This window comes from Hyperolius riggenbachi, chromosome 1, assembly GCF_040937935.1.
Source record: "Hyperolius riggenbachi isolate aHypRig1 chromosome 1, aHypRig1.pri, whole genome shotgun sequence".
NCBI classification, from domain to species: domain Eukaryota; kingdom Metazoa; phylum Chordata; class Amphibia; order Anura; family Hyperoliidae; genus Hyperolius; species Hyperolius riggenbachi.
The window spans coordinates 105050400-105069291 of NC_090646.1; the positions used below are offsets into that span (position 1 = coordinate 105050400).

An 18892-nucleotide genomic window follows, 5' to 3' on the forward strand; every position below is an offset into this window, starting at 1 on the left:
TCAGCTGCTGGTGTGGGTCCACTGTGTTTTATCAAGGGCAGGGTCAATGCAGCTAGCTATCAGGAGATTTTGGAGCACTTCATGCTTCCATCTGCTGAAAAGCTTTGTGGAGATGAAGATTTCATTTTTCAGCATGACCTGGCACCTGCTCACAGTGCCAAAACCACTGGTAAATGGTTTACTGACCATGGTATTACTGTGCTCAATTGGCCTGCCAACTCTCCTGACCTGAACCCCATAGAGAATCTGTGGGATATTGTGAAGAGAAAGTTGAGAGACGCAAGACCCAAAACTCTGGATGAGCTTAAGGCCGCTATCGAAGCATCCTGGGCCTCCATAACACCTGAGCAGTGCCACAGGCTGATTGCCTCCATGCCACGCCGCATTGAAGCAGTCATTTCTGCAAAACGATTCCCGACCAAGTATTGAGTGCATAACTGAACATAATTATTTGAAGGTTGACTTTTTTTGTTTTAAAAACACTTTTCTTTTATTGGTCGGATGAAATATGCTAATTTTTTGAGATAGGAATTTTGGGTTTTCATGAGCTGTATGCCAAAATCATCAATATTAAAACAATAAAAGGCTTGAACTACTTCAGTTGTGTTTAATGAATCTAAAATATATGAAAGTCTAATGTTTATCAGTACATTACAGAAAATAATGAACTTTATCACAATATGCTAATTTTTTGAGAAGGACCTGTATGTACCGTATTTTTCGGAATATAAGACGCACCGGAGTATAACACGCACCTAGTTTTTGAGGAAGGAAATTAAGAAAAAAAAGATTTTGTCCAGGAAATTAAGAAAAAAAAAACCCAATGCATACTGCATACAGTACCATACTTGGGGTAGAGTGTCCAGAACCTTCCTCCTCCCTTCAATTAAGGTACAGTACTGTAATTAGTGTCCAGAACTCCCCCCTCCCCCTCTTGAATTCACACACACAATAAATGGTATCATCCTGATCAAAAACTCTTGCTTAACCCAAAAAACATAAATAATTAATGAACTATTCCAGCACAGTTTGTGGAGCAATGCAAATAATTCCTGTCCACATCTGAAGCTAAGTGAAGCTTTGGCATCCAGAATCTCCTGTGTGCAGCACAGATACAGCCTTAAACATACAGAGCCCTCTAGATGGAACGCAGCTGTACCAGTTATTTTGGCCATGGTTACAGTAATGTATGAACTTTTCTATCTACATGGTGTGGAGTTCCAGGGATTACTAAAGCAATGTACTCACTTACATTATGGAGAACTATCAGGATTTGTGTGATGAGCCAAAGTAAACTTCTGTTTTTTTGCAGTGCATTACAGTAAACCTTAATTTCTTATATTAGTGCCAGCATCCACGATACTTACAGCCTAATGTTTCTTCAACACATAAACAATTAGGAAAGTTACAAGAGGCACTTTCTTAATGATAAGGGATTTGGGGGGGTTCTCAGGCTGAAATACTTACCTGATCAGATGTCATTAGTTCACAGGTGATCTTTCCCCCCCCTCTCCATGGGAACGTAGTCACAGCCATGTTTCTAAAGAATGCTGAAGCTCTTCAGAAATCTCTGTGGCCCACCCCAAGCTCAGAAGTCACCACATTATCGCTCAATGCTGCGAATTCAATGAGCACCTATGCCGGCACCAGAAAAATGACATTTTTGGTTTTATTTTTGTGGTGGGGAGCAGCAATTGGAAGCAGGTGGGGGGTAAAGGTTAAGCCTGTGTGGGGTGTTGTGTTGGGCATCAGGTAGGGTGACTGTGCTTGGGGAGGTGGGTGGGTAGGGTTGGGCATCAGGTGGGGTGTTTATGCGGGGGATGGAGGGGGGCTGGATAGGTTTAGGCATCAGGTAGGGTGATCGTGCAGAGGTTATTAGGGTTAGGCGTAAGGTTGGGGGTAGGGGTCAGGTAGGATGTTTGTGCGGGGGGGGGGACAGTTAGGGTTAGGCATCAGGGGGAGGGTTCTTTATACTTTTAACAGTAGAGCAACTAATCGGGGACAGCTGTTATATAATGAGACAAGGATTCTGATTAGTGGGCTCCTCCATTTTTATTCCAGCCCTCTTTGCCACCTCGTTCCTAATAAGAAATTATTTATACACGACATATGCAGGCATAGTACGTACAGTAAGTGACAAGCTTAAGAAGGAAACACAGGATATATAGCTGTGAGATTGGCACCTGCAATTACCCAGCTTACCTTGTCATTTCTGTACTTTCCAATTCAGGGCACAATTTATTATTTTCTTTTGTCTCTTTGTTAGAATTCTGTGAACTGGATAATTCACACTGTTGAAAAATGGCCTTATTCTGCTGAAAAACACAGAAGTAACATCACAGAATTATATTCAAAAGGCAACTCCAGACTACGCTATGTTATAATGCTATACTCTAATGTATGAGGTAAAGCTAGCTAGTTACTAACAATAGATGAAATTCAGCTGAGGTGGTCATTAAGGGTGCACACGGCTCAGGGCCGCGCATGTGCAGTAGCCTCCAAGTGGCCACGACCAAAACCCCTTTTCTGTAGATCAGTACATAGCAGTTCACATAATCCATGTGGCAACTTCTGTGGACAGAAAAGGAGAACAGGGGAACATAGTAGTGTTTTTTGCAATGACCTTATTTACCACTTCTGCATCAGATCATCAACAATAGCAGAAAGTGCAACTGGTGATACTACTTTAAAATGGAGTGGAGCTGCAGGTCACCAACTTCGGTGAATTATGGTACTAGGGCAGATCGACAGTGACCCTTTTATAAATATGGCGCAATAAAAGTGCTAATCATAATTTAACCTTTTGGGGGCCAATTTATTTAAAGAGACCCTGTACTGAAAAAAACATCCCGTGGGGGGTACTCACCTCGGGAGGGGGAAGCCTCAGGGTCCCAATGAGGCTTCCCCCTCCCCTGTAGCTGCAGGCAATCCAGACTCCCCTGAAGTCTCTGGAAATCCTGGCTCGACAAGCTTGACAAGCAAGATTTATTTACCTTCCCTGGCTCCAGCGGGTGGCACTGTTGCGGCTCTCTGCACGGAGATAGGCGGAAATAGCCGATCTCCGTTCGGTCTGCTCTACTATGCAGGCGCAGGAGACTTGCACCTGCGCAGTAGAGCGGCCCGACACAGCGATCGGCTATTTCCGCCTATCTCCGAGCGGAGAGTCGACACTGCGCCAGCGCTGGACCCGGGAAGGAAAATATTTACATCCCCGCTGTTCTGAGGGACACAGCGAGACTGCCGTGGGACACAGGAGAACGGGGGAAGCCTCGATAGGATCCGGAGGTTTCCCCCACCCGAGGTGAGTACCCCCAGGGAAACTTTTCTCAATACAGGTTTGGCTTGCAAGTGCTCCAAACCAATTTATTTTAGCCCATTTTATTTTTATTTCTTCTTTGTTACATTTCCTTGCTTCTAATTAGTACTGCTGTAATGTGTATTATGGCCACTTGTCCCCAAGGGGCAGTGTGAGACAATAACAGAATACTTCTACTTTTTGTTTCTCTATTTGCTGTTAGTAAAGAGAGATCAAAGCATCCAAGAATTGACAGCACAACAAGTTCTGCCAACTGAGGTTAAGAGCAGTGCACTTATCTCAAACAAGATAACTCTATTTAACCTGCTAATGGGTTAAAGAAAGGAACAAAATTGGCATTTTTTCCTTCCATTTTTACAGATCGGCCCCTATGAATTAAAGGCTACCTAAAGTTGTTGCAGGAGGAGAGGAAGAGCTGTTAGTGCCCCCACTCCTTGTAAGGCACTGGTAGCATGCCAATAAAACAGATATTTTCTTCAATGTACCTTGCATATGGAATCCTGAAGTTTCGTGTAAAGTGCTTCTCTCTCCTCTTTCAGTTTACTTATTTCAGAATCATTCTTCTTTTTCAGCTCTTCTAGGCGCATCTGATGCTCCTGTCAACATTTCACATTAGCACAAATAAGTGAGGAAAAAGGAAAGTTCATCAAGTTGCATTAAATGCCTACAAATACTCCCAATCACAAAGGTGACGTGTGATCCAGCAAAGCTTCACAGGATATTTTTTTTTAAACTGGCTACTATTACGCGGGAAGAGTCGCCTGTGTCATAGAAGATCATAGTAAGGATTGCTAGAAGTTCAGTGGAAAGGTGTTTTTGGCAACTGCAGTCACATCAGCACTCATAGGGCAATTTTTTTAATGACCTATCCAGGTAGTGCTTCACTTTTACTTATACATAAAGTTCTCCCTGCAAGTACATGTGTGTTACTGCAATTGTTCAACTGTTATGTCATCCGCCTTTTAGAAATGATTGCTATGATCTTTGTTGTTTCAGATAAAATCTTGTACACACACATGGTTCTCGGGTGAGGCAGCTGGTCAGCGCTGCCTCTGCTGAGAACCAAGTCTATGCACAGCGGTACCCATCTCCCCCCCAGATGCAATGGTGAGAGATCCAGACTGGGGGATCATTCTTGGCGGTCTACAGGCTGACCCTATTGTTCTCCTACTCACTCTGTCCACTACATACTACACATTATACTCTCCGCCATCAGCCCTCCTCCTCCATCCACAGCAACAGAGTGTGGTGCTAGCCTCTAAGCTAGCAATGTGTCTGTACAGAACTCAGGCCTGGACTGTCGCCCGAGGGCTAGAGTGTGTTTACGCACCATAAAGCTGCGTACACACATGCGATAACCGTCATCCGAAACAGCCAATAATTACTGTTTCAGCCTCCAATCATTCTTTATGTGTGTACAGAAGCCGCCAATCAATATTGCTCGCGCATCTTCAAAGATCTGTCCTGTTGGATTCTTAATGACCCCCGATGCCCGAACATGGCTGTTTGCATTGCTTTTTACAAGCCCCGCTGACTAATTGGAGCCGCCCCCTTTAATAGCAACAGAACACATTGCTAGCCTCAAAGCTATGGATGTGTCTGTACAGCATTCGTCTGAGAATTGGATCCCCGGCAATTCTAGCAAGTGTGTACTTAGCTTATGGGTTGCAAACATTTACCATCTAATACCAAACAAGTTTCAGCAAATCTAGTCCAGGTTTGCTGGATTACACAGGCCTCCCCACTGCTCTCCCAGATTTCTAAATCAGGACTACAATCTTTTTATAACTCAGCAAATTTAAAGCCATTGAAAACCATACGAGGAGAATGTTGAGAAACGTTAAACAAGGCAATAAACAGGGTTATAACAAGCATGTGTCAAATATCTAGATCATTTTCAGATTTTGCTGTTTATTTCTTCCATGCAGAGAAGTGGATTGGATTCAATTTTTTTTTCAGAACTTAAAAAGAGTAAAAATGACTTTAACCAGACATGAAGCATGGACACCCACACACAATTCTAAGTTAAATTAATTTCATATAGATCAAAGTCTGCCTCATCTCTGAAAAAGAAAAAAGAAAGATATCAAGCTTAACAATAAAAAACACTGGAGAACACTGCCAGCTCTGCACAGCACCGCCTCCTGATGCCCCTCTAGGCTGCCAAAAGCTAGGCTTTACCACAGCATCACCGCCAGCCAGCACCACAGCCAGCACAGCATCACAGCCAGCCAGGCCACAGCATCACCACCAGCCAGCCAGCCAAGCACTGCATAACTGCCAGCCAGCCCAGCACAGTATCACTACCAGGCAGCTAAGCGCAGCATTATCACCAGCCAGCACAGCATCACAACCAGCACAGCATCACCGCCAGCCAGGCCACAGCATCACCACCAGCCAGCTAAGTAAAACATAACTGCCAGCCAGCCCAGCACAGTATGACCGCCAGCCAAGCACAGCATAACCGCCAGCCCAGCACAGCATCACCACTAGCCAGGCCAGGCAGCCTAGCATCATAATATCACCACTTGCAAGCACAACATAAATCCCATCCCAGCATCACAGCCAGACAGGCCAGCATTACTGCTAGCAAGGCCACAGCATCACTACTAGTTGAGCAAAGCATAACTGCCAGCCGAGCACTGCACCCTGCAACCGAGCCAAGGACAACACAGAAGCCAAGTAAGGGGACTCACTTTATGCAAAATGCTGCCTAATTATGATATTTCTATGTGGGAGGTGGGCACGCACCTATGACCACATCCACTTTCCTGCTACATGACCACACACATTGCCGCTGACCTAGTGCCCAGGGGTTCCCCAGATCTCCCAGGATCCTAGCAACATCCTAGAATGGGGTCAGAACCACTTTGTTCAGCAATGTTAGAGCTGTGCGTTTCTGTAAATTGCATGGCCACCTGTGTTGCACAGCAACAAGAGTGTGTGCCTGGGCCCTTAAAGTAGACGCTAACCAAACTTTTTTTTTTAAATCAAAATATTTAGTTGCACCACTCTGACACATACAAAGATAAATAAACACTCCTTCAAGCCTATGAGCATTTCAGTGCCTGCTTTTCCCCCCTTCTCTTTCCATAACTAGGGTTGTACAGGTGGCAGCCATTAGTAATTCCTCCTTTGCCGGAAACCTCCTACTCCACCAGTTTGCCGGATTGTGTCCCGGCAATATGAAAGGAAGGGAGGGGTTCCTCCAATAAATACAAAATATTTTATATTTGTCATCATGCAGCTGAAAAAAGGCTGCTATTTATTATTATAATTTAGAAAATAGATTTTATTTCTAAAATCTTGTATTTTTAATTTGGGTCCACTTTAAAGGATACCTAAGCCCATAACAAATATTAATAACGGGGGGGGGGGGGAGCAGTCATGTGTGGTGGGCTCTCCTCGTGCACACTGCTCCCCCCGTTCTTCTCTGTCACCCTCAGTTTTCATATACTGACCCTTCGAAGCTACATCCTGGTTGGGAGGGTCGGTGAAGACTGCTCAGGCACTGCACGGTGACGCGCATCCTTGATCGAGCAACCGGGAGCACTCTGCGCATGTACACTATCTATCTACCTAGTGCGCATGCGCAGAGCACTCCCGGCCGCGGGATGGGACGGACCGTGATCTTTGATATAGGATAATATATATCCTTTAGTAATGTGTAAGTGCACTTATACAAAAGTATATTTAAAACAGCATCTGATATACAGGAACATCAAATATTGCATGTACTAGTATTTTCCTACTGTACTTTCTGCAACTGTTTCTTTTCGGCTTCCAAGGACGTCTGCATGGATTTGATCTCTGCAGCATGGATCTTGGCTAAGTCTTCTCGGTTCTTTGATAGCTCTTTAACGTGCTTTGCCTCGGCATCTTTCTGGCGTTTTGTTTTGCTGATTTCGTCTTTGTGCAGTTTCACATTTTCTTGTCTTGGAACTGAGTGCTCCCTGAAGGCCTGCATGCAAGAAACATAATGGAAATCAGAGAAAAGATGTACTAACCCAAATTTAGTCTATCGTGTCAAACCAATTCATCACGTTTCAAACACAGGCAAACTTTTTATTAAACTGTGAAAGCTAACTCCACATTTTCAGTTTAAAAAATGCCACTATAGATCTAATTTGACTTCAACGAAATCTATATTTAAATTTATAGAACCCTACCTCCCCCATTGGCTTAAAAACACTAAAAAATAAAGGTGCCCATCCAGATTGTGCAGTACAGAGGCGAGAACATAACTTCACCTCTATATACAGTGGGTTGCAAAAGTATTCGGCCTCCTTGAAGTTTTCCACATTTTGTCACATTACTGCCACAAACATGCATAAATTTTATTGGAATTCCACGTGACAGACCAATACAAAGTGGTGTACATGTGAGAAGTGAATCGAAAATCATACATCATTTCAAACATTTTTTACAAATAAATAACTGCAAAGTGGGGTGTGCGTAATTATTCGGCCCCCTGAGTCAATACTTTGTAGAACCACCTTTTGCTGCAATTACAGCTGCCATTCCTTTAGGGAATGTCTCTACCAGCTTTGCACATCTAGAGACTGAAATCCTTCCCCATTCTTCTTTGCAAAACAGCTCCAGCTCAGTCAGATTAGATGGACAGTGTTTGTGAACAGCAGTTTTCAGATCTTGCCACAGATTCTCAATTGGATGTAGATCTGGACTTTGACTGGGCCATTCTAACACATAGATATGTTTTGTTTTAAACCATTCCATTGTTGCCCTGGCTTTATGTTTAGGGTCATTGTCCTGCTGGAAGGTGAACCTCCGCCCCAGTCATAAGTCTTTTGGCTCCATCCATCTTCCCATCAACTCTGACCAGCTTCCCTGTCCCTGCTGAAGAGATGCACCCCCGAGCATGATGCTGCCACCACCATATTTGACAGTGGGGATGGTGTGTTCAGAGTAATGTGCAGTGTTAGTTTTCTGCCACACATAGCGTTTTGCATTTTGGCCAAAAAGTTCCATTTTAGTCTCATCTGACCAGAGCACCTTCTTCCACATGGTTGCTGTGTCCCCTACATGGCTTGTGGCAAACTGCAAACGGGACTTCTTATGCTTTCTGTTAACAATGCCTTTCTTCTTGCCACTCTTCCATAAAGTCCAACTTTGTACAGTGCATGACTAATAGTTGTCCTATGGACAGAGTCTCCCACCTGAGCTGTAGATCTCTGCAGCTCGTCCAGAGTCACCATGGGCCTCTTGACTGCATTTCTGATCAGTGCTCTCCTTGTTCGGCCTGTGAGTTTAGGTGGATGGCCTTGTCTTGGTAAGTTTACAGTTGTGCCATACTCCTTCTATTTCTGAATGATCGCTTTCAACAGTGCTCCGTGAGATGTTCAAGGCTTTGGACATCTTTTTGTAGCCTAAGCCTGCTTTAAATTTCTCAATAACTTGATCCCTGACCTGCCTTGTGTGTTCTTTGGACTTCACGGTGTTGTTGCTCCTAATATTCTCTTAGACAACCTCTGAGGCCCTCACAGAGCAGCTGTATTTGTAGTGACATTAAATTACACACAGGTGCACTCTATTTAGTCATTAGCACTCATCAGGCAATGTCTATAGGCAACTGACTGCACTCAGATCAAAGGGGGCTGAATAATTATGCACACACCACTTTGCAGTTATTGATTTGTAAAAAATGTTTGGAATCATGTATGATTTTCATTCTACTTCTCACATGTACACCACTTTGTGTTGGTCTTTCATGTGGAATTACAATAAAATTGATTCATGTTTGTGGCTGTAATGCGACAAAAAGTGGAAAACTTCAAGGGGGCCGAATACTTTTGCAACCCACTGTATCTGTGTGGATCACTTATGATATGGGGGGGGGGGGGGGGGGTAGGTTTACAAATTTCGCTGAAAAATATAATTTTTTTTTCTAGGTCCTAACCACTCTTTTTTGCTATGTCCATTCCTGCAGCACTCTGTCCACACTAAACAGTCAACCTCTGCACAGAACACACTTCCTCAACAAACAGTATACCGGAAAAATGACATGAGATGGTCTGAAACGCTGTGTGCTGCTTCATACTGGCACACTTTGACTTGAAAAGAATGGTTACCCAATGTTATACATTATGATAAAATTTAGAAGATGAAATATATTTTGAGTATTGTAGTTGGTGGAGGTCTGTTTGGAGTAATACACACAAGGGTGAAGGTGAGACCTTGTACATCGAGCTATAAGAAATACTTGCTGCCTCCCGCAGAGGAGCCAAGATACAGCCGAACCATTCACACGTGTCAGCCACATTGTGGAAATTCAAATCAGCCACTCAAGGTTTACTTTCATTTCCTGCAGCAAGTCTATAGATAGAGGTGGCTTTAGAGTACAACCATACTTCCTATGACACACGTCCTATATAATGTCAGGCCCACTCCCCTTCCTTTTCCACATCTCATTTGGGAATGCCCAATCCTGGTTGACTATTGGAAGCAGGTGACACAATTTCTACATGATAAAATGGTGTGTCTGACTCCCAGGGACCCCATCCTATGTTTATTGGGGGATAATACAAGACAAAGGTCTCAATGTCCTCCTTAAAATATTTATATCTGAGACACTTTTTGCCACACCCCTAGTCACGCATACCATAAAGATTTCATAAGAAAGATATGTTATTTTATAATTCAAACCACACTTGTACTTTCTATCCTGGTTCCTTTTCCATCATATTAACATTTTAAAAGGAACCTGAAGTGAGAGGTATATGGATGGAGGCGGACATATTTATTTCCTTTTAAATAACACCAGTTGCCTGACAGCCCTGCTGATCAATGTGGCTGCAAGAGTGTCTGAATAACACCAGAAACAAGCATGCAGCCAATCTGTACATTAGTCCTGAAAAAGGGACCAATGAGAAACAAGAGGGACAGGGGGTTGGGTTCCCAAAAAGTAACAGCTGGACATGTGTGTGTGTGTGGGGGGGAGGAAGTAGCTAATGTCCCTCAAATCACTTGGTATATGCTGGTATATGCTGTTTGAGAGGTGTAAGAAGTTTACTTGAACAAAATATTGATAACTGAATTTCTAGCCAGTTTTTGTAGTTACGTGGTAAACTTTTTATAGTCTTGCAAGCAGAAAAACATACTAAGGTGGAGAATGTGCATTGACAGCTTTATTGATTGCAAATCACCAATACAGGCCTGCTCACTGATTCCCTCACAGTAAATACTGATATAAACAAAAGCAAAGATGCTAATTCGTTTCAGGATAGTGCGTTCTCCATTTGGAATGCTTACAGAGATATCCGGCAGAACTAGCTTGCAGGAGGGCTTATAAAGTGTCTCAGTGTAAAAACTTGAATATTTCTAAAAAAGGACCTTGTCATTCTATCATGTTTTTATTATTTGAGACATTCTTTATGTAGGCTGATAATTAGAAAGCAACAAGAGTGGCAACAATGCATTGTGGGATTTCTAGGTTAAGCACTGTTTGCTCTTATTATACCTGCTTAGAGCTGATAGCTTCCCCACTGTCTCTCTTGCTTGCGCCTGTCTTACGTGATGGCTTTTGCTGCAGTTGATCTAATTGACTTTTTAATTCAGTCAGTTCGGCAAGAGCTGCTTTGTGTGCACTTGACACGGTCTTCATCTGTTCTGTCAAAACACATAATGGTTTTATTGTTTTACCATGCAGTAGAACAAGCAGTACCTCCAGAGTGATTTTCCATATAGGATTATAAATGACTACCTATCTGTCTCTGGATTTCATTTTCTTGCTGTAACAGCCTCTGCTTTGCCACAGCCAGCTCTTCTCCCTCCTGTGACTGTAATCTCTTGCATTCTATCAGCTCCTGGTCTCTCTGACTGAGTTGTTGTTCCAGTTCCTAGAAGAAAGAAAAAAGTGATTACAGAGTGACTTCTGTGTTGGGGGATCAATAGGCATACTATAATATTTATAACTTAAAGCAGATTTGTCAAAGATTGTGAGGCTTGCAAATTCATGCTGTTACGTAAAGGATAAGTGTATTTATAACAAACTACTCTTTAATTGATACTCCCCTTCAGTCCTCCTCATCCCGGTTGGTCCACTGTGAAGACCACTCATAGTTGCAGATGATTCTTTACAGAATCAGAGGCTTATAAATGCATAGCAGCCATTGTGCTTAAAGGACCACTATCGTGAAAATCTTAAAGGGACACCGAGCAGTGCAGAAACTATGGAAAGATGCATATCATTTTAAAGCTCTCGTTCTCCTCTTTCCAATGATATACAGTGGTGTGAAAAACGATTTGCCCCCTTCCTGATTTCTTATTCTTTTGCATGTTTGTCACACTTAAATGTTTCTGCTCATCAAAAACCGTTAACTATTAGTCAAAGATAACATAATTGAACACAAAATGCAGTTTTAAATGATGGTTTTTATTATTTAGTGAGAAAAAAAACTCCAAATCTACATGGCCCTTGTTAAAAAATAACTTAACTGTGGTTGATCACACCTGAGTTCAATTTCTGTAGTCACCCCCAGGCCTGATTACTGCCACACCTGTTTCAATCAAGAAATCACTTAAATAGGAGCTATCTGACACAGAGAAGTAGACCAAAAGAACCTCAAAAGCTAGACATCATGCCAAGATCCAAAGAAATTCAGGAACAAATGAGAACAAAAGTACTGTAATTGAGATCTATCAGTCTAGTAAAGGTTATAAAGCCATTTCTAAAGCTTTGGGACTCCAGCGAACCACAGTGAGAGTCAGTGCAGTTTCTAGGCTAAAATGCACCCAGGGCGAGGGTGTAAAAATTGCGCCCCCCCCGGACCCCTCCGCCCCCGGAGCAAGGTATGGGTGCCCGCAGTATAGGTTTGCCAGGTCTAGTTGCACTTAGTGTAGGTCCCCCCAGTATAGGTAGCCAGCTATAGGTCCCCCCAGTATAGGTAGCCAGGCATAGGTGAGCCAGTATAGTTGCCCCCGCTATAGGTTAGCCAGGTAGGTGCCTCTAGTATAGGTAGCCAGTATAGTTGCCCCAGTATAGGTTAGATAGGCAGGCGCCCTCGGTATAAGTTAGATAGGTAGGTGCCCCAGTACAGGTTAGCTAGGTGGGTGCCTCTAATATAGGTAGCCAGAATAGTTGCCCCCAGCATAGGTTAGATAGGTAGGTGCCCCCAGTATAGGTTATTTAGGCAGGTGTCTCCAATATAGGTAGCCAGTATAGTTGCCACCTGTATAGGCTTATATGCATAAACAGCGGAGCGCTCAACAACATCAAAAAACATTTTTTTAAATAAAAATATAAAATATTCCTATTAAAAGTTCATTGGTCCCTCCAGCAAAGGATAAAGTCCTTAAATGTAGATTTATATTTCCACCAATTGTCATACACTTCAATGCTCCATCAAATATCACCAGTATACGCTCACCGGAAAAAATGGCTAATCAGTAAACTGATTAGCCATTTTTTCCGGTGAGCGTATACTGGTGATATTTGATGGAGCATTGAAGTGTATGACAACTGGTGGAAATATAAATCTACATTTAAGGACTTTATCCTTTGTTGGAGGGACCAATGATCTTTTAATAGGAATATTTTATATTTTTCTTTCAAAAATTTTTTTTTTGATGTTGTTGAGCGCTCCGCTGTTTATGCATATATACTGACTTTAGTATGGTATACACCACCCTGTAGCGCAGCGATCCAACAAGAGTATATTGAGTGTTGTACATACTGAGTGATTGATGAGGAGTGCATAATCAGTGTATTTTATACACCTGTATAGGCTAGCTAGGTAGGTAGGTGCCCCCAATACAGGGTAGATAAGTGCCCCCAGTATAGGTTAGAAAGGTAGCTGCCCCCCAGTGTAGGTTAGATAGGTAGCTGCCCCCCAGTGTAGGTTAGATAGTTAGCTGCCCCCCAGCATAAGTTAGATTAGGTAGCTCCCCCAGTATAGGCTAGATTAGACAGGTGCCCCCCAGTATAGGTTAGATAGGTAGCTGCCCCCCAGTATAGGTTAGATTAGGTAGCTGCCCCCCATAGTAGGTTAGATTAGGTAGCTGCCCCCCAGTATAGGTTAGATTAGGTAGCTGCCCCCCAGCGTAGGTTAGATTAGGTAGGTGCCCCCAGAGTAGGTTAGATTAGGTAGCTGCCCCCCAGAGTAGGTTAGATTAGGTAGCTGCCCCCCAGTATAGGTTAGATTAGGTATCTGCCCCCCAGCGTAGGTTAGATAGGTAGCTGTCCCCATAATGGAGGGGGGAGCCGGAGCCGCGGGGAGGGCAGCCCGACCTCTCCCTCCCTCTCCTGGGCCGCCCTCCGTGCTCCCCCCTCAGACGCATACTCAGGCAGGAAGCGCCGCTGTTTACAACTCACCTCCCTGGCTCCAAGCACTGCTCTCTCGCCGCCGGTCTTTTCCTCTCTGCCTACACGCTGATACACACGCTGCTTCCAGCAGCGTGTGTATCAGCGTGTATACAGAGAGGAGACCGGCTAACCCTAACCCTCCTGGTATACGTTTGATAGTGGGTGTAGGCAAATTCGACGTGTAGGTTATCACGTCGGAACACCGGCGGCGAGAGAGAAGCGATTGGAGCCAGGGAGGTGAGTTGTAAACAGCGGCGCTTCCTGCCTGAGTATGCGTCTGAGGGGGGAGCATGGAGGGCGGCCCAGGAGAGGGAGGGAGAGGTCGGGTGCCCTCCCCGCGGCTCCGGCCCCCCCTACATTACAGCGCCCCCCTCCCAACAGCGCCCAGGGCGGCGGCACGCCCCGCACGGCCCTAGAAACGGGCATGGTGAGAGCCACAAAAGACCCCAGGACAACATCTAAAGAACTGCAGGCCTCACTTGCCTTAATTAAGGTCAGTGTTCACGACTCCACCATAAGAAAGAGACTGGGCAAAAACGGCCTGCATGGCAGATATCCAAGGCGCAAACCACTTTTAAGCAAAAAGAACATTAAGGCTCATCTCAATTTTGCTAAAAAAAAATCTCAATAATTGCCAAGACTTTTGGGAAAATACCTTGTGGACCGACGAGACAAAAGTTGAACTTTTTGGAAGGTGCGTGTCCCGTTACATAGAAGTAACACAGCATTTCAGCAAAAGAACATCATACCAACAGTAAAATATGGTGGTGGTAGTGTGATGGTCTGGGGTTGTTTTGCTGCTTCAGGACCTGGAAGGCTTGCTGTGATAGATGGAACCATGAATTCTACTGTCTACCAAAAAATCCTGAAGGAGAATGTCCGGCCATCTGTTTCGTCAACTCAAGCTGAAGCGATCTTGGGTGCTGCAGCAGGACAATGACCCAAAACACACCAGCAAATCCACCTCTGAATGGCTGAAGAAAAACAAAATGGAGACTTTGGAGTGGCCTAGTCAAAGTCCTGACCTGAATCCTATTGAGATGTTGTGGAATGACCTTAAAAAGGCGGCTCATGCTAGAAAACCCTCAAATAAAGCTGAATTACAACAATTCTGCAAAGATGAGTGGGCCAAATTTCCTCCAGAGCGCTGTAAAAGACTCGTTGCAAGTTATCGCTAACGCGTGATTGCAGTTATTGCTGCTAAGGGTGGCCCAATCAGTTATTAGGTTCAGGGGGCAATTTCTTTTTCACACAGGGCCATGTAGGTTTTGAGGTTTTTTTTCTCACTAAATATTGAAAACCATCATTTAAAACTGCATTTTGTGTTCAATTATATTATCTTTGACTAATAGTTAACGGTTTTTGATGAGCAGAAACATTTAAGTGTGACAAACATGCAAAAGAATAAGAAATCAGGAAGGGGGCAAATAGTTTTTCACACCACTGTATAAACCGCCACCCTACGCCTTTTAGTTTTCGCTATTTTCGCGATTGATATTGCAGCGGCCGCGATTTTCGATCGCGAAAATAGAGAAAACTAAAAGGCGTAGGGCCACAGTTTAGGTGTTGCCAGAAAGAAGAGAAAGAGAGTTTTAAAATGATATCCATCTTTCCATAGTTACATTGTATTACACAGGGCGACTTCTTCTGCTGAATGGAGCTGCTGACTTTGAGAAAAAGTCTCCCTGTGTAATACAATGTAACTATGGAAAGATGGATATAATTTTAAAGCTCTCTTTCTCCTCTTTCTGGTGACACCTATACCGCGGCCCTACGCCTTTTAGTTTTCTCTATTTTCGCGATTGAAATCGCGGCCGCTGCAATTTCAATCGTGAAAATAGCGAAAACTAAAAGGCGTAGGGCGGCGGTTTATATATCATTGGAAAGAGGAGAAAGAGAGCTTTAAAATGATATGCATTTTTCCATAGTTTCTGCACTGCTCGGTGTCCCTTTAAAATGTAAAATATATGTAAACATTTACAGATACGGTAAGTATATTTCTTCCATAGTAAAATGAGTTATAAATTACTTTTCTCCTATGTTGCTGTCACTTACAGTAGGTAGTAGAAATCGGACAGAACCGACAGGTATTGGACTAGCCCATCTCCTTATGGGGGTTCTTAGGGTTTTCTTTATTTTCAAAAGCACTTAGTGAATGGTAGTTGCTCTGTCTAACTGCCAAAAAAGTGTAGCAGGGAGGCTGGCCAGCAATGTTTATTTATATAAATCTTTTTCAGGGAGTTTCTTTCTAAAGAAGAAAGGCCCTGCTAAGAACCTCCTATGGAGAGATGGACTATCCCAAAACCTGTTGGTAATATCAGATTTCTACTACTTACTGTAGGTGACAGCAACATAAGAGAAAAGTAATGTGTGGCTCATTTTACTCTGAAAGAAACACGCTTCTTATTTATATTTATAAGTGTTTATATAAATTTTAAGATTTTCGCGACAGTGGTCCTTTAAAGACAGAATAAACTCCAGCTGCAGTGTGTACAAATACTGTACAATAATAAGTACAAGCACCACAAAGTGTCTGTAAAGGTAGCCATACACTGGTCAATTTGCCATCAGATTCGACCAACAAATAGATCCCTCTCTGATCGAATCTGATCAGAGAAGGATCGTATGGCTGCCTTTACTGCAAACAGATTGTGAATCGATTTCAGCATGAAACCGATCACAATCTGTGAAGCTGCCGCTGACGCCGCCCCCCCTCCCCCCCCGCATACATTACCTGCTCCGGCCGGCGTGAGTCCCCCTCTGTGCCCGTGGCTTCTTCTCCGCGCTCGGTTCCGGACTGGCTGCAGCTTCATTGAACTGCTTGTCCAGGGAAGCTTAAACAGTAGAGGGTGCTCTACTGTTTAAACTTCCTGCCGAGACAGGAAGTTCAATGAAGCTGCAGCCGGTCCGGAACCCAGCGCGGAGAAGAAGCCACGGGGACAGAGGAGGACTTGCGCCGGCCGGAGAAGGTAATGTATTGCCACTAGCGTCGGTCGTCGGGCATTTAAACGCCGCTATCGATGCACTCCCGACCCGTCGGCGATCGACCAAAATCTTCCACATGGACGGATCGACGGGAATCGACAGGAACGATTGATTTTGGATGGAAATCGATCATTCTGTCAGCGCTTGTGCAACGATTTCACAGCAGATTCGATCACAGTGATCGACTCTGCTGTATATCGGCGGTAAAATCGTTAGGTGTATGGGCCCCTTAATGCTATTGTTACAGTCATGGGCGTCCGCACATCGGGCAAATTGGGGCATCTGCCCTGCCCTGGACGCCCGCTGCCCCCCGGCCGCCTCTGCCCCCCCGGCCGCCGTCAGACCTCGATCAGCCGCCCGGCGACCAATAGTGCGGGCGCTAGGAGCTAGCACACCGCACTGATATGCGGAAGTGACATCACTTCCGCATATAGAGCGTGGTGTGTCCGTGCGCCCGCTGTAACTGGTCCGGTCGCTGGCTGATCTTGAAGTCTGACACTGAACGGTGAGGGGGGGCGTCTGTCACTACCAAACCTGGGGGGGTCCCTGTCACTACCTAACCTGGGGGGCATCTATTTCTACCTAATCTGGGGGTCCCTGTCACTACCTAACTTGGGGGGCACCTGTTGCTACCTAATCTGGGGGTCCCTGTCGCTACCTAACCTGGGGGTCCCTGTCACTACCTAACCTGGGGGGCTCCTGTCACTACCTAACCTGGGGGGGCACTGCTGAATTTGTCTTGTTGGGGGCCTCATGAATGCTGAATTTGTCTTGTTGGGGGCCTCATGATTTGTTGGGGGCCTCAAAATTGCTGAATGTGTCTTGTTGAGGGCCTCATGATTTTTTGGGGGCCTCATGATTGCTGAATTTGTCTTGTTGGGGGCCTCATGATTGCTGAATTTGTCTTGTTGGGGGTCTCATGATTGCTGAATTTGTCTTGTTGGGGGCCTCATAATTGCTGAATTTGTCTTGTTGGGGGCCTCATGATTGCTGAATTTGTCTTGTTGGGGGTCACATGATTGCTAACTGCGAGACTATGGGAAAAGCTGAACCATCATCATATGAGAAAATAGCATTAAACCTACTTTTTTAGCTTTTTAAAACAGAAAATAAAACTGGGAGGTTCTAAAAAAATGAATACATTTTTCAGGAGTAGGATGGATGAAATTGTTTATCTTCACAGTTTATTTTCAACTTGGATCTTCCATAATGTTCATGTATGAGTTAAAACGTTTGTATTTAGTTTAAATTGCTGTTGCCACTTTGCGATAGATAAGTGACTTTTGGGTTGCAGTTTAGGCACTCGGCCCCCAAAAGGTTCGCCACCACTGTCCTAATCTAATGTCCCACCATTGCTATGTTCATGTAAATGTGTCTCCACCCGTGACCACACCCACATTCTGGTCCATGGCCACACCCATTTTTCAGCACGGCGCACAACTTTGCCCTCATATTTTTCGGTATGCACTTCTCCTACAATCTTTGGCGCGGCGCACTTCTTGTCCGCCTTTTTGCCCCCCTCCTGGAACATTTTCTGCAGACGCCCATGTAACAGTAACAGTCCAGTTCCTTGCCTATCACATCACCACTCACACATAAGGAATTCAGAGATTGGCTGTGAGTCAGTGGAAAGCAGTCACTCCATGTGACCACAGATCACCTGACCTTACCCACCTTCCCTCTGTGCTGAGAGACAGGCTCTTTGTGGCCAGCACTGCAGCTACAACGAGAATCTGTTGAGCTGCAGTGCTGGCAACAAAATATTAAGCTCTCACCAGTTGATATGGACAATGAGATTATTCGACTTGCAGACAAATTTAACACAAACTGTATGCAGCTTGAAACTGTACCACTGTAGGAAGTGCATTTGGTTGGCCTGATTCCAATCAGCATTGAAGTTGCATAATATTTTCATACAAGTGAACATTATTTGCATCTGATAGAACACCTCTACACAGCTGCATGGGGAGGAGCTACAGCATGACCATTTATCACTAGCGAGGAACACTCTGCCACAAGGAATGTCTGGGTCACATGGCTGACTTTTCTAAAGGGAATTTCGATGGAACATTAAGCGTTACAGATTGCCCAGCTAGCTCATGGAGACCCAGAACTCCTAGGAGTGTTTAGGAGGCTGAAAGAGGCCAAAAATCCCTCTTACTAAGAAGATATGAAAAAACAGAAGTTTGCCTTCTTACATCAGAAAGTATTTACAGTTATTCAGGTTGGGGTGAACATATGATGTCTCCCATAATGCATCACTGCTGAAT

The 18892-nt window shown here is 44.3% G+C and overlaps 1 protein-coding gene across 4 annotated transcripts in view; it reads right to left on the minus strand.

Moving 5' to 3' along the window:
* Positions 1–18892, minus strand: part of FAM184B (family with sequence similarity 184 member B) — a 155034-nt gene that overhangs the window by 35727 nt on the left and 100415 nt on the right. For 3 of the 4 annotated variants that reach the window (XM_068267727.1, XM_068267732.1, XM_068267719.1), the window contains 5 exons: positions 11037–11172; positions 10794–10942; positions 7074–7277; positions 3802–3912; positions 2203–2315 (listed from right to left, as the gene is read on the minus strand). In XM_068267727.1, coding sequence (XP_068123828.1) covers positions 2203–2315; positions 3802–3912; positions 7074–7277; positions 10794–10942; positions 11037–11172 — 713 coding nt within the window. The remainder of the gene's footprint in view (positions 1–2202; positions 2316–3801; positions 3913–7073; positions 7278–10793; positions 10943–11036; positions 11173–18892) is intronic. The other variant, XM_068267737.1, reaches the window with a different exon arrangement.